We start from the raw sequence: 15,885 nt of genomic DNA, 5'->3' as shown, positions 1-15,885 counted from the left end.
CCTAACTAGGTATTATACAAAAATAATAACTTTGGAAATGGTTTTCGGAATTTATTGTTAACTAAACAACATCTAACAAAATTATAATACACTATTTACAACACTATTCCTATTCTGCTGTTGGTTTCTTACGATCAAATGGATCTGACCAAACTTTCATATCTGAAACAAAGAAATTATTATAAACTAGCTTTCCGGCTTTCCGCCCGCGGCTTCGCCCGCGTGGAATTTTGTCTGTCACAGAAAAACTTTATCGCGCGCGTCCCTGTTTCAAAAACCGGGATAAAAACTATCCTATGTTCTTTCCCGGGACTCAAACTATCTCTATGCCAAATTTCATCAAAATCGGTTGCGAGGTTTAAGCGGGAAAGCGTAACAGACAGACAGACAGAGTTACTTTCGCATTTATAATATTAGTTGGGATGAGATATGATGAAGATAATAATAACCCATCAAACCCCAAGCGCTCGCATGGCTTGAAGGGTTTAGACAGGAATGACCAATGAAACAGACTGAGAAATATCTAAAAACGAAATATTACCCATGGATGGATAAATAAAACTGGCACTGTGCCCTTCTTTTCTACATCAATATTTTATCATGTTTGAGCTATTATTTTTTGTGGAAAATAAGAATATAACTTACTTCCAGGTTGGATATCTTCTTGTCTTATATTTTTTCTAGTTTCTTTTTGTATTTTTTCTGAAAATAAATGAATAAAATATTACACAAATGTAACACAACTATACACTTGACTTGATACAATAATAACATTTAAAGCATGATTTAAAGTAATTATTATTAGTGATTGAATATGTTCATATTTTAATACTCTTCAAGTTACAGTAATAATGCATTGAAGTGATGAAAATATCCTCACTGTATTCTGAAACATCCATCATTGGACTGATTACTATCGGATAAAGCGCAAGTCCTATAAACCCAGCGAATCCTGTTAGGAATGCGGCATAGCGCCAGCCTCTGTAAAACGCTACCATTTCTGTGTAATTATTAATTAATTCCTTTTAATTGAAAATATAGGTTTCGCATTATTTCGTTTACCACTGCTCTAAATTTTTTGACAGTAAGTAGCTGTCAATGTCAAATTTTTGACAACGGCCAGCTGATTTCTATATTTTTAGAATAGTGGTTGATAGTTGAGCAAAGATAATTAATAAAATAACAATAACGGTATTTATAGCCTGACCAGGAACATAAAAACCCTGGCATAGAGGCGCGTCAATTGCATTTGATAGTGCAACACTGAGTACAGTCGTACCTGTGTTAAATTAATAGGCTAACTTTATGTACCAGGATTCAGGATTACAGGCTAATTTGATATTTTCATAAATTAACGAAAAAATATTATTATAGGTAACCTGATTTAAATAAATTAAATGAAACCATCAATCGAGCTAGTAGAATTTATTTTATTATTCATCAATAATCAAATTCAGAACTTGAATATTCAAACTCGGTACCTACTTCTTTCCCAATCCCATAAAATTCAACACTTAGAAAGTGACAAGAAATTTTAAAATAGGTAGTTGAAACAAACCACAGCTAATTTTCATAGTGGACTGTACTATACGATAAACATGTCAGTCAATTTGACAACCTTTGTCGGAAACATTATTCAATGAAAATATTGTCCAAACCCTTAGTATTTCTCTTCGACAAATACTTTAACACATTGTGAACCACTTTTCTTTCACGACTATAAAAATATTTTAGCAATTTAATTCATAAAACCAATTGCGCACATTTAAAATAAAGTTTGTTTACACTTTGACAGCAATAGACTGACATGCAAGGTGACAAGTCAATGAAGTTTTCAGTTACTGTTGCCATTAAAAGAAATTAGTACCATTAGTTTTCCGCAACATGGCGAGGGTTTTTATGTTCCTGGTCATATTTAATATGATTATTAACCCTCGAGTAGAGTATATGGAGATGACAGAAACAATTTAAAAGTCATAACCATAACACATAAAACAAGTTCTAGAGACCAATCACCTAATATTTTTATCAAGATTATTTAAAGGTATACATACAGTGTGAGTCACGTTAAAGTGTACATATGAAAATAGATGAAACTAGACCTATTTTTATCGAGAAAAAAGAGGTCAAAAAATTTTTGAGATTTTTTTTTAATTTTTTATAGAATTTTTTTTCTACAAATTACTTATTGTAAAGAAAACGTAATAACTTTTAAACTAAGCGGTATATCCTGATAAAATAAAAACAGTAATAATGCTAAATAACAGGCGATACTAAAAAAATACATAAAATACACAAAAAAATGCCAAAAAATAATAAAAAATGATACTTTTTGAAAAAAATCTGCTTAAAAATTCGTGTTTTTTTGGTTATTTTATAAATTTCTCCAAAAAATGCCCCTATAACCGGTAGTTTTTATTGCTTTGTATTATTTTCTATCGTATTATCTTTGTAAAACCAAAAATCGCATGTCTCTATCCCTATCACAACATTTGCTATGATCGTTTGAACAAAGGCCTGCCACAACATTATTCTCCGCTACAGGTAGAGACAATTTTAATTTTAACTAAAATGCTTATTTTACTTCGAAATCTTTTGTTTTTATTTGAAATCTAACTTGTTTTTATCAAAATTACAAATCTAGAGCCATTTTCAGTTTTGTTGTTAACGAAGCGTTGAATGGCGCGCCCGGAGAGGCTTAGTTCAAACGATCATTGCAAACGTTGTGATAGGGATAGAGACATGCGATTTTTCGTTTTACGAAGGTAATACGATAGAAAATAATACAAAGTAATAAAAACCACCGGTTATAGGGGCATTTTTTGGAGAAATTTATAAAATAACCAAAAAAACACGAATTTTTAAGCAGTTTTTTTTTTCAAAAAGTATCATTTTTTATTATTTTTTGGCCTTCTTTGTGTATTTTATGTATTTTTTAGTATTGCCTGTTATTTAGCATTATTACTGTTTTTATTTTATCAAGATATACCGCTTAGTTTAAAAGTTATTATGTTTTTTTTACAATAAGTAATTGGAAGAAAAAAAATTCTATAAAAAATTAAAAAAAAATCTCAAAAATTTTTTGACCTCTTTTTTGTCGATAAAAATAGGTCTAGTTTCATCTATTTTCATATGTACACTTTAACGTGACTCACACTGTATAAAAATATATAAGTGTCATATCAATCATAATCATCAGCTTCTTTAATATCATTGATCAGCTTGTAAAAATCTGTAATTTTTTTCAAGAGCACTTACCAGTAATCTATACTAAATTATAAATTAGAAAGTAACTCTGTCAGTCTTGCTTTCACGCCTAAACTGCTGAACCGATTTTGATAAAATTTGGCATAGATATAGTTTGAGTCCCGGGAAAGGAAATAGGATAGTTTATCCCGGTTTTTTAAACAAGGTGGTGCGCGATAGTTTTTTGTGACACGCGGGCAAAGCCGCGACCGGAACACTAGTACCTACCTACTTACTGAATACTTTTTATTTTCATTTTCTGAGTTAAACCATTTCTAATCGAAGTTGTTGTTTGTTAGTAATAATACCTACCCAGTCTGAATCACTAACCTACTATCAATAAAAAAAATTAATTATTAAAACCAAACAAAACAAAATGCGGTTATAGTTGAACTTGTTTAGGTGTACCTACCTATAGGTATGTAGATATGTAAGTCATGTTACTACTTAATGAGCCACGGGAATGTAGTGAACTGATAAGTACAAGCCGTTCTCGCATTACACGGTCTCTTCCATAGGTACCTATTGAAACAATGATAGCATATTGGATACCTAAATTAGCTTTAAAAATGTCAAAGAATAAGGTAACTGCAACTAGGCAAACTGTTGACTGCAGTTATTAGTTTGTAGGTAGGTATGTTCATCAGAGGTAGGTATCTGTTATGTAAACAGATGAACATTATATGAGCATGTGCTTCCGAAGAAAAAGTGTAGGTATAATGTAGAAAAACAACAACTATTCAGTAAAAAGCTAGTAGGTACTTATCTCGATCAGTCCTGAAATAAATCAGAGCATTGAAACTGACACGCATAGTTTATTATATTTAACCAATTAGACTCGGTAGAAACACTGGGTAAAATTGTAAGTAAATAGTAAGGTACCTTTGACTCTTATGTAGGTAAATAATTATGTAGATAAGTTTGTGAGTAAGTAAGTAGGCGCTACTTGCTGCTCTCAAACAAACTTAACTTGAGAGCAGCTGCTATCAAGTAGGTACCTACCTATTTATTGCACCCACTAAAATAGACAGTTGTCGCTATCACCCCAATTAGCAGCGCAGTATCATAAATCTACAAGATGGCAATTGCTCAGACTTTTTACTGCTTTTATTTTCAAATTCATTAGAATTTATAATGCGCCAAAAATGAAAATGGGAACAAGATCAAGTGAAACATTTAAAATGTGGCACGGTGTATATTTTAAATGTAATAAAATACAAAAGTAGATAATACGCATACGTACGTTAGGTTTTTATTACAGTCCACTAATTTGGATTTGGTAGAAAACACAAAGATTTAATACATTAACATAAAACAGCGGTTTATGTTTGTATTCATAACGGAAACTAAAGATACTTACGTTAAAATTAAACAATAGTAGGTATTGAAGCAGTCTTAAACCAAAACTAAACATAGCACTAATAATCTCTTAAACTATTCTAAATGACATCACATTATAAATGCACTATTTAATCACTACAATACATATCTAGGTATAGGATACTTAGTTTGGTACATTGATTGCATTTGGGTAGGTAGGTACTCTATCTAAACTGTAGAACTTATCTATTGAGGCTACTAAGATCATTAGTTTCAATATCGGGCTCGTCGCCAAATGACTTAGAGGCTCCTTCTTCAAGCAATTGCAATAATTTGATGTAAACAAGAGTCGGAGCATCTACTCCCCATAAGAAATCAATGTGATTGAATTCACGTAATGGCACAATGTAGTGTTCTATTGGATTAGCTAATTGGACATACAAATTCGTTACATCTACATCACCCGACAGCCAATCGTTCTGGGCACTTAACAAGGCTATTGGTAAAGTTATTTTATGTATTGGGTATTCGGGAGGAGTCGGTGATCCGTACTGCTTCATGTTTCCATCAATGCCGTAGTCAAAACGTTGGAATCTTCCATCGTTTTTGATTTCTTGGGCATAATGAACCAGAGTTCTAGTTGATGCTCCAGCAGGCACGTGTCCCAGTATCATCGGCAGAAGCGTTCGGTTGAACTGCTTCACATCATGACCACACAGCACGAAAAGGGAATTTTCACAAATAACTTCTTCGTAATGGTTGATTTCACACGCATGCTTTGATAGCCATCTCAGAACGGCATTCTGTGGTAGGAACTCATTTGCTCCTAGCAGCTTCATCAGATACTCTATGTTATTGCTATACTTTGCGAGAAGACGAATGGGACTCTTTATGTCGGTCATATAAGCAACTGGTGCTAAAGCAAAACCAGCTCTCAACACTTTATTGTATTGTGTTTTGGTTGAAAGTAACGCAAACAACACTGTGGTTCCCATCGAATGACCGATATAGTTTATTTTGACATCCCAACCTTTGATATCCATAATATGATCGATGACCGCGGGCAAGTCATGTTGACTTACTTCATGAAATGTGAAATTCCAGAACTCGAAGCTGTCGATGTTCAATGATACATGAGCTCGGGAATATGTGTTGCCCCGGACGTTGGCCATCCACACGTCGTAACCAGCTTCAGATAAGATGTAAGCGAGGCCTTTCTTAGGTCCTGGTATTATCCAGTCTGCAGAGCTTCCCAATAAACCGTGATGAAGTAGCACCGTTTTCCGAGGACTCACTCTGTTAAAAGAGTTTTTAGAGAATGGTATTCTATGTACGGTGAGGATATAGCCATCGTCTGTGACGATGGTGTGAGATTCAGCCGTATAGCCATTGCGAGCTATTAATTGCGGCGTCGTCATGTGCACTGAAGGGTCGTCTTCTAGGCATTTGTACTCAAGATCTTCAGGGGCGATGGAATCGAAAATCTTACTATCGCTCGTTTTAGCTGCGTCGATGTAACCTTTGAACTTTCTTTTTATCCTTGCTTGTGAGTCGCTATCTGTTTCCTCTAATACTTTGTTATTGTCATCGTCGATACCCAAATACGACGTTATTTTGTTTCGCACATTTTCAACGTAGAAGTGTTTTAAGCTCCTGCTTTTTTCGCGGACGTAGTTCCTGATTTGAGATGTTTTGTTTGCGACGACGTCGTAAATATTTGGGATCCATGAAGTGTGGCGGCAATCACCGAGTTGTAGGATTACAACGAATGTAAACACGAGAACCGATAGCTTCATGTTTCTATTCGCACGCGTGCTCGACCGGAGTTCGCGAGACGCGGTGGACGACTGAACCGGTCGTTGAGTTCTATAGTAATTTATCCCACACCACCCGAGTGCGAGGTCAAGGGGAACATGAGTAATACGAATACGTAAGTAAGCATAAGCAGAGCGTTCACATGATAATAATAATTTTGATAAGTAAACAAAAACAGTGAATCATTAACTAACTTAAACCTATGCATAAAATATAACATAGTACATAATAACAAATAAAAACCGGCCAAGTTCGAGTCGGACTCGCGCACTGAGTGTTCCGTACAAACCTGTTAGGTATAACTTTGATTTTGTTAGTTTTGTTACAGCTTAAACACAGTATATATACATATGAGCTAAAGCAGTACGGAAACTTAGCCCTTTCGGCGAGTTAAATACCTACACTTCAACCGAGTGTTAGGGTTGGCACTCTTAATCTTTATAAAAAAATAGGGTTCTTACTTACTTATTTATTAAAACGTTTATTTAGGTTTTTTAATTATCAAATACCTAATGGAATAAATTAATTGACTAAGTAGTTAGCAAAAAAATAAAACGTTAATTAGGTTCTATAATGTTCGAATACATAATCGAATAAATTGATTAAGTATTATTAGAGGCCGGTAGAAGATCTATTCTCATAAATAAAATACCGGATACTTACTTTCACATACCTATTGCCTCATTTTAAATACAGTTCATCACTTAGTAGGTACCTACAAAAGCGTGCGGAGCAAATTACTTTATCAAATAGAACACAGCAAAAAAGTGTTAAAAAGCGTAATTACGTAATTTAAAAAGAACTATTACAAAATCAGATGTAAGCACTTTATTTAAAAAGTAATATTTAATCATTTTTACAATTCAGAATTATTACGAAGTTTAAAAAATGAAAGTTCTGGTTTTGAAAATGCCGAGTTCAAGCAGCCATATACTACTAATACACTCGTGGCATGTTTTTAAAAATACAGCGGACAGTGCATGCAATAAAATTATTATTTTAAAAACACAACGCGCGCGACACTCGCGACGGATGGACTGCGAGGTTCGCTTAGAGCTCGTGTAAAGCGTGCGTCTGTGTGCGTGAGTCTGATTTCGAGCGTTTGTATGAAGCTTCCGTACTGTTTGATTTATCTACTGTGGCTTAAAGGTATAAATGAATTTAAATTTAAATAACTCTACGCGTTTACGAAGAAAGGAGTAAGTAACATTAAAATAAAAAAAAACTAGATCTCGTTCAAACCAATTTTTGTTGGAAGTTTGCATAGTAATGTAGGTACATCATATACAGGGTGTTAGGTAAATGGGTATATGAGCCGACACTAGCCCATGTTAACATGGTCATATAAAACGTATGGTGAAGTCAGAAAATTGATATCTTCATTTTAACTATTTTAATTTTCATACAAATCGGATATTGTAAAATTTATTTTGTATGAAAATTAAAAAAAATTAAATCATGATATCTGACTTCACCATACCATTTATATGCCTATGTTAACATGGGCTAGTGTCGGCTCATATACCCATTTACCTAACACCCTGTATATTTTTAGTTGTATAATGCCCGTTTTCACCATCGATCCCTAATTTTTAAGCGACCCCTATGAAAACAAAATACCTGTTATTTGTTACCATAGGGGTTACTTAAAAATTAGGGTTTAACGGTGAAAACGGGCATTACTCTCTTATTTTAAAAGTTAGAGGGGCGGGGGGGGCGCGGGGGGGGGGACACATTTTACCACTTTGGAGCGTCTCTCGCGCAAACTATTCAGTTTAGAAAAAAAGATATTAGTAGGGTAGGTACGCGAATGGGTTAACCAACACGAATGGGTCGGATGAAAAAAAAAATTTGAGTTTCAGTTCTAGGTATGGGGGGAACCACCAAAAAATTTTTTATTTTTGTGTGGAAATCTTAATACGGTTCACAGAATACATCTACATACCAAGCTTCAACAGTATAGCTCTTATAGTTTCGGAAAAAAGTGGCTGTGACATACGGATGGATGGACAGACAGACAGACATGATGATCTTTAAGGGTTCCGTTTTTGCCATTTGGCTACGGAACCCTAAAAATTGATATAGTTAGGAACTATCAATTTTCTTCTTTAATTATTAAAATTAAGTAAGTAAACAAAAATAGTGAATCATTAACTACTTACAACAATAAAAAAAATTAGAGTTTTCACAGGAAGGCCTAATTAAACTAAAATAAAAAATATGTAAGTATCCATTTTGTTACTAGTGCATTTCAAGTTCTAGAAATACCCTAGACAAAAGCTTTAAAAAAAATATTTATCTATGTAAGATGAAGTACCTAATCCAGGGGCACAACTAATAATGGTTGAGTAGTATAGTTAGTTATGCCACAAAATAAAATTATAAGATTGTGGACAATCAGTATTATACAGTTGTTAAAATCATTCAATATTTATTATTTACTTGATTAATTAATCAAAGGCATACAGAGATAAAATGTTTAACCTTTTTTCTCTAAAACCTCTCCTAGAATGCCATGCCTGTGGTCCTATTAATTTAGCCTAGGCGCAGACCACCGATTTTTAGTCGGCCGATAGTTGGGCCCAATTCTAATTTGTATGAAGAATCAATCGGTGTAATGTGCGCACTTCTATACATGCCCATACTGGTTAACTGCCCGACTAAACTATCGGCCGACAACAAACCAGTGGTCTGCGCCTAGGCTTAGTTGTACAAATATTACTGCAATGGACAAAATGAAATCATGTACTAAGTCATTACTCACACTATGTACTAAAAGTATGATTGTAGCATTTTTTTCTATGATTTTATGACTTATAACTAAGCAACAGGACCACTGGCAATGTGCTCCTTTTTGTAGGGCAGTTAGGAGTACTAACATTGTTAAACAAAAATTGTATCAATAAACAATTGGAAGAACAAACATGGAATTTATAGCTTAAAAAAACCTAGCTGAACAATGTTACAATGTTCAGTTTTCAATGTTGATACCTACATACATAGATTATAATAAATCTAAGCCTTACATAATATAATGGAAAAAATATCTCACATTTTTTCATGAATATAAAAATGTTAATAACTTTAACAAACAGAAAATTCAATACCTACATTTCCTTAACTTTTATCAGATCAAAAGATATTCCTTGGAACTGGACTGTTATTCTAATCCCACATTTCATGATCAGGATCAGTCTCCGGCAAATAATCCTTCTGTAGAATGGGTTTTGGAGTATACAATGATCCAGTGACTGTATTAGTTTTATGTTCTGGGCATATTGCAGCTTTTGATGGGCATTGAACAAGGTGCTCCCTCAAAATATCTTCATGAGGAAACCGGTGCGTGGCATTATATGGGCATATCTGCCAACCTGGATAGTTTTTCTGGCATTTTACGATGTGTGCTTGCAAACGCAAGCGCGACACTTGGTGTTTCTTATCGTACGGGCAATACACAAAGGGGCTGTCCATGTTTTTCAGTTTCAAATATCTACAACAAATTGTTTAACTTAGTTGGACCATTTTTTTAAGGGACTAAATTATGATGACCATGTAATAGTTAAATTATTTACCTTAGAACACACCAAGCACGTTCCAAAAAACGTACACAGACAAATCGGAATCTGTGGAAGAAACAAGAAACCAAGAAACGAAGAAAGAAAAACAACAACAAGCAATGACAAATGACAAGCAAGCAACAACAAGCAACAAAAAATCAATTTTATTTTTCCTTTTGCAGGAAAAGGCCAAGGCATCATTATACTATACAGCCTTTTTAAAAATTTTATTTTCTTTTTTTTTTATTCCTTCATAGTTTTGGACAAAGGTAACAAGCAGTATCTTTATCATTATCTTTGCCTTCTAGAGCGACATTTTGTTGTTGACAGTTATGACAGATGACAGAGATGACAGTTGACAAAAAAATTCGTTTGAGTTTTTGTCGTTTTTGCCCAAGTTTTGCCTTCTTTGTTGATCATCGAATTTTTAGTTTAGATTGCAATGATCACTGATTTTGCAAAAGAAAAGGTATATTGGACACGCAAAATGAATTTGAAGTTAGTGAGATACATACAGACTCGACCCAATATTTGGAATCCGAAACATCCGAAATACACTTCTGTGGAACATAGAGATCGTACTTACGCCGAATTTGCTTCGAAATACGGCGATGAATTCACTGGACAAGCAGTAAAAGACCGTTGGACGAATATAAGATCTACATTTTCGCATTATTTACGAAAATTAAATGCTAGTCGTGCTAACGATGGCGCAGAGGTACTTACTTCAAATCAGTGTTAATCTCAAGAGTAGCTAGAATGGGTCTCCTGGGGTCGGCTTATCCGACACCAGAAGAATATATAGGTCACTCTCATCCAAGCAATTAATTCACTCTATGGATAGGATCTTTGTGGATGAGGGGGAATAAAGGTTTAGGGAAGCACAAAAGATCCCACTGCAACTGGGTCGACGTGCACTGCGCCCATGCGCGGCCCTAGATATGATAAGATAAGATAAGATAGGATATTCTCAAGAGTACCAGTAGTTTACTGGTCTGATTTCAAAAATTAATTTTGTGTTGGATAGCCCATTTATTGAGGATGGCTAAGTATTTGGCCTTCGCTAATTTTGTTTCAAACTTAACTGCTGAAGCCTGAATGTTGTTACAACTTCAACTTAAAATATTTGTTTGTTTCCCAGGAATATAAAATTAATTGGCACCTTTGGGAAGCTTGCCAGTTTTTATTATCAGTGAACAAAAGGGGCCAAAATGATTTATCAGATGAAGATGATAAAAAGGTATGAAGTTACTTCATTGAAGTATTAGTAGTAACATCAAGTTTAAAACTACAAAAAGCTTTTCTGTGTGACTACCATACTCTGATGTTATCTACTCTCTATATTTTATAAAAATAATAACAAACAGTTTATTTTTTAGGCTATTGTAAATCAAGATTGGGTTAGTGAAGATGATGCCTCTCGCACCGATAACTCCAAAGATAATATGTGCAAAAGTATTGCTGAAAATCTTTTTCACATTTTACAAAGTGCACAAAATGAAGGACTTAACAACACAGATTCTACAAAATATGGATATGTGGGACGGTCTATATCAAAAACCTTGTCTCAAATGAGTTCTTTTGATGCTGCCTGTGCATCACAGAAAATAATGGAAATCCTGCTATTGTATGACAAAGATAATCCAAATAATCCTAATAATAAAAATGTAGTATATCTGTAAACCTAAAATTTATTTTTACTTTCTACTAACATACTTAAATATTTAAAGGACATTTAGCTTTATTTAGACTTATTCTACATACCTACAATCAGTTTTCCAAAAGTTGGGAATATTAAAGTTATTACCAGACCTATATAGGACGTACCTAAATGTACTTTTGGTAGGAACATCGTATTTAGGTCGCCCCAGCGAGAGTTGTGGCGATCATCACCAAAGAGCATGATCATCACAAGCAAAGAAAGATTTGTATACAACTACTCTTATCACGCTGGCGTCTTGCGTTTTCTGCCCGATTTGTTTGTACTTTAGTCAATTAATACATAGTGGAAGTAAAGTAGGTGATGTTCGCCTCAACTTTTGTTGCGCTACGTGCATTTATTATTTTGATTTTGCTAAAACTAGGCAGTATGATCTCTGATCTTAGCCTATTCCTATATTAACGAAAAAGAATGTTGTTTGACAGTGACATTTCGAAGTTTTGCCGCGAATCTAAAAAAAAATTTGGTGCTTTACATGTTTTTTTTATAATTTCCTTGCTAATTTTAAATTCATTAACCTATCTACCTATTCAAAACTTTTGGGTGTTATTTATTTTAGAAACGGACAATATCAAATAATGTTTACATTTACCGAGTTTAATTTCGCAGTTGAGAATGCTGAAACCAATCCTCAAAACTTGGATTTTCTTAATCTTTTATCTTGTAAATGGGACGAGGTTCATGAAAAATGTGAAGTGTTTCGGTATAAAATTAATAACCTACAAGACAAAGTCGTCGATGGATATTTACTGCAGGTAAATACCATGTATTACTTAGCATCAAGTTCATTACTTTCGATATTACGTGGCGTAACCTTATCCATTTAAAGTTACTGATATAAGGACCTGCAATTAAATGCCTTTTTAGTTAAACCCAGAGCGGAACTGCAAGAGGCGAACTCCAGAACAAATAGACAACATTTGCCAGTCATTTGATGGCACGAAATTCAATTTTAACAAAGTTTCACCTCAAGAAGTTCTTTTTACATTTAAAAAAGATGTTCAAGGTAAGATTTTATATGATTTTATGAAGCGGAATGACCTGTGGGAATGACTATTACAAACAACTTACGTTTTATTGTTGTTGTTTACAGATTCAGCTGTCCATAGTGTTATCGTTAATGTAAGCCCAATATCTAGATACCATAGCCTTCTATGTCCGTCACTTGATAAGTGCCTACCGCAAGTTGTAACTGAGGAAAGCTTGGAGCTAGTTATTAGTCTTATGTTGCTAGTGAAAGATCGGTAAGTTTTAGTTTTAAGTCACAAAAACCAAAGCAAATTAAAGTTAGCTTAACCTATACATTATACATGTTACAGTTAATGTGATTAATTGAAAATTATGAATAATAACCAACGATTATTCATAATTTTCACATTTATCACATTGACCGTAACATACATACCAACTAGAAGCTGTGGTTTTCGGTTTTACTAGTGTCCTTTAAGAAACAAGTGCACAATTTAAGTAATTAAATGTAGTATTTATTTTTCAGTGCCTTTCGTATAGGATTCAACAGTCTTTGTGGTTTAGCATCGGTGAATCACTTGCATTACCACATATTTATGGAAAATAATATATTGCCAGTGGAAACAGCTGTAAGTATGAAAGCAAAATTCACACCTAAAACATTTTTTATCATTCTAAAATAAAGTTGATCGGTGATCATAAACTTGATAGAATTAAAATGGATAGCAAAATCAAATCACTTTAAATCTTTATCATTTTTCTAACTATGATATGGAATAAGGTTATTTGATATTGTAAGAGTGTCATCCATCACATGAGGGATATTACAAGCCTCTTTAGAGCAAAAGTAAAATATTGTCTATATTTTTCCAGAAATGTAACCACCTACAAGGGCCTGTGTACTGTCTGAATCAAGACTACCCCATCCCTGCCTTTTGTTTCCAAATACCATGTGAGGATTCAGCCACAAAATCCTCAAATATGGCAAAAGACATATACAAACTCCTAGAATACTTGCTACATAAGTCAATAGCACATAACATCTTTATAACTAGAGGAGAGAGTGTAGACAGTAGTGAGAAAGAGGTCATAAGGGTTCTTGTGTGGCCAAGGAAAAGTAGCGCAGGAGTGAAACAGCTCAGTGCTTTTAATGTGGCGGTGTTAGAGCTGAGTGGCTGGTTCCCAGTTTATAGTAAGTATGAATTCAGTATATTTTTTGTGTTATAAGCATGTAAAATACTTACTGGCTATCAGGCAGCAACCATTCCCTAATGGGAGCACTATGACAAAGATTTAACATCCATTCATTCAATAATTCTATTATACTTATGGCATGAATCTGTAGAAACCCAGCTTTGTATTTTTTTATTGCAAGCTATCACTGGTCTACTTTTTCATTCTTTTTTATCCCTTTTTCCCATCCCATTGTTTTCACCACTTTTTATTACTTAAATATTATTTCTTAACTGTAAATATCCTTCCTGATTATTTTCCAAGAGTTACTAATTAAACTGCAAGATCGCAAAAGTCAATTGATCATCAATCATTAACATAATTAATTATGTCTAATTTCATTGTGACTCATGCCAATATATGATAAATACTACTGTTGTGGTATGTGTATCATTCCTTAGTGACCTTTGGTTCCCTCATATCCTGCTTTGTTGTTTACAATCACTGAGTCATGTATTCCTACCACGAAGATGGCTTTTAACCCCTGAGCAATACATAACGTTTATATTTTATTTATAAACAATTAATGCGTCATGTTTATTTATTTGTCTAATGATGACCAATATTTAACACCAAAAATATTATGCTTCCTTTAGTTATCCTACCCACCACAATATTTCAGCTTACATAAGTTAGCTGAGTGAGAACACTTTTAGGTGTTCAGTTAGCCAATAACTAATTAATAGATAATTTAATATTTTGCCTGGATGCGGGCGACGCAGGACCGGTCGTTGTGGAAATCCTTGGGAGAGGCCTTTGTCCAGCAGTGGACGTCATTCGGCTGAAACGAATGAGTTTAATCTTACAGCTTTACAAAGTGCATGTGTGCGATATACCTATGATTCAATGTATGTGCGATAAATGTATGTAAACTTGGCGGGAATCGAACGTATGATCGCTAAAAATATCTCGCGTTAGTTTAGTGCGTCTTAATTTTTTTAGTAAAGGACACATACATTTCTGGACAGATTCTCAAAGCAGTGCATGAACAAAATTACGAACATTCTTCTTTCATGTACCTACTTATTCTATTAATATGAATTTATCTTGTTCTAGATGCTGACGACTTTGAAAACCTACAAGCCGCCGACCTCGAAAAAGAACTTAAGAAGTGGAGGATAGACAACTTTGAAGATCTATGTAAGGAAATAAAATCACTGTTTTAGTAGGATTTGTATTTTGATACCAAATAGTAGTTTCGGTTACTATGAGTAATGGATGTAGGTATCTATCTGATGATGATGATTTAATTTTAATGTCTGACACTTCATACGCTCTTTAGAGTGGTCTGATAGCAGTAAGTATTTACTTTGTAGATAGTCCACAAAATAGGAAATACATACACTTGTTGTTTACTTCTCCCAGACTAGGTGCTTTAGGTGTATATTTTGCTGTTTCACAAAATAATTTACTATAGGTACTAGAGCGTGCTAAGAACTTCTCGCCCGCTTAGACGCCTGTTAGAAAATTATGTGCAATAAATCAAGTATTCTTAGAACAATGAATTTGCTCTATCAAATAAAAAGGCAACTGCCCGTGATAAAAATCTTGTCTATTTTATTTATTTAATACAACAAGCTACGTCTTATTTCGTCTGCTAGAATAATCACGTTACTTGTCAATCATCAATTAATCTATAATCGTCTGAAAATCACTTTCATTCTATGATTTAAACATTTACTTTTCATCAGTTGAATTATTTTGAATGTTTTTCGTTTTCATACATAAACATTTCGGATTGCAAATAAAATTGTCTGGCGATTGAATATTAGCAATTGCCACGAAATCGTTTAACCCTTTGAAGGTTTTTGGTTCAAAACTCTTCCCGTTTATATTAGGTCGTATACAGGGTATTAGGTAAATGGTTATATGAGCCGACACTAGTCCATGTTAACATGGGCATATAAATGGTATGGTTAAGTCAGAAAATTGATATCTTCATTTTAATTATTTAAATTTTCATACAAATCGGATTTTATAAAATTTATTTTGTATGACAATTAAAAAAAAAATGATGATATCAAA

The 15,885-nt window shown here is 33.8% G+C and overlaps 4 protein-coding genes across 4 annotated transcripts; 1 reads left to right on the top strand and 3 right to left on the bottom strand.

Moving 5' to 3' along the window:
- Nucleotides 1-38: 38 nt before the first annotated feature.
- On the bottom strand, nucleotides 39-1,106 carry LOC135081285 (small integral membrane protein 20). The gene is made up of 3 exons (XM_063976022.1): nucleotides 881-1,106; nucleotides 646-702; nucleotides 39-162 (listed from the first exon to the last, which is right to left on the bottom strand). Exons 1-3 carry the CDS (start codon nucleotides 996-998, stop codon nucleotides 110-112), a joined length of 228 nt encoding a protein of 75 aa, XP_063832092.1. The 5' UTR covers nucleotides 999-1,106; the 3' UTR covers nucleotides 39-109.
- Nucleotides 1,107-4,469: 3,363 nt separating this feature from the next.
- LOC135081131 (gastric triacylglycerol lipase-like) lies at nucleotides 4,470-6,709 on the bottom strand. Its single transcript, XM_063975871.1, has one exon. It carries the CDS (start codon nucleotides 6,360-6,362, stop codon nucleotides 4,809-4,811), a length of 1,554 nt encoding a protein of 517 aa, XP_063831941.1. The 5' UTR covers nucleotides 6,363-6,709; the 3' UTR covers nucleotides 4,470-4,808.
- A 2,837-nt stretch (nucleotides 6,710-9,546) lies between these two features.
- On the bottom strand, nucleotides 9,547-9,852 carry LOC135080947 (gametocyte-specific factor 1-like). Its single transcript, XM_063975669.1, has one exon. The coding sequence runs from the start codon at nucleotides 9,850-9,852 to the stop codon at nucleotides 9,547-9,549; it is 306 nt and encodes a 101-aa protein (XP_063831739.1).
- Nucleotides 9,853-10,307: 455 nt separating this feature from the next.
- LOC135081135 (GDP-D-glucose phosphorylase 1) lies at nucleotides 10,308-15,028 on the top strand. The gene is made up of 8 exons (XM_063975877.1): nucleotides 10,308-10,656; nucleotides 11,080-11,178; nucleotides 11,318-12,413; nucleotides 12,526-12,664; nucleotides 12,752-12,902; nucleotides 13,154-13,256; nucleotides 13,501-13,819; nucleotides 14,917-15,028. The coding sequence occupies exons 3-8, from the start codon at nucleotides 12,237-12,239 to the stop codon at nucleotides 15,024-15,026; spliced, it is 999 nt and encodes a 332-aa protein (XP_063831947.1). The 5' UTR covers nucleotides 10,308-10,656; nucleotides 11,080-11,178; nucleotides 11,318-12,236; the 3' UTR covers nucleotides 15,027-15,028.
- Nucleotides 15,029-15,885: the final 857 nt, after the last annotated feature.

Source organism: Ostrinia nubilalis, chromosome 19 (genome assembly GCF_963855985.1).
Source record: "Ostrinia nubilalis chromosome 19, ilOstNubi1.1, whole genome shotgun sequence".
NCBI lineage: Eukaryota > Metazoa > Arthropoda > Insecta > Lepidoptera > Crambidae > Ostrinia > Ostrinia nubilalis.
The sequence above is the reverse complement of the archived record's forward strand: the minus strand, read 5'-3'. Positions and strand labels throughout refer to the sequence as shown.

Coding starts and splice junctions, on each gene's coding strand:
- LOC135081135 (XM_063975877.1), top strand. CDS start 12,237: ATGTTTACATTTACCGAGTTTAATTTCGCAGTTGAGAATGCTGAAACC. Junction 12,665..12,751: donor ATTTAAAAAAGATGTTCAAG/GTAAGATTTTAT, acceptor TGTTGTTTACAG/ATTCAGCTGTCCATAGTGTT. Junction 13,257..13,500: donor TATTGCCAGTGGAAACAGCT/GTAAGTATGAAA, acceptor ATATTTTTCCAG/AAATGTAACCACCTACAAGG.
- LOC135080947 (XM_063975669.1), bottom strand. CDS start 9,852: ATGGACAGCCCCTTTGTGTATTGCCCGTACGATAAGAAACACCAAGTG.
- LOC135081131 (XM_063975871.1), bottom strand. CDS start 6,362: ATGAAGCTATCGGTTCTCGTGTTTACATTCGTTGTAATCCTACAACTC.
- LOC135081285 (XM_063976022.1), bottom strand. CDS start 998: ATGGTAGCGTTTTACAGAGGCTGGCGCTATGCCGCATTCCTAACAGGA. Junction 703..880: donor GATGGATGTTTCAGAATACA/GTGAGGATATTT, acceptor ATTTATTTTCAG/AAAAAATACAAAAAGAAACT. Junction 163..645: donor AGAAGATATCCAACCTGGAA/GTAAGTTATATT, acceptor TCTTTGTTTCAG/ATATGAAAGTTTGGTCAGAT.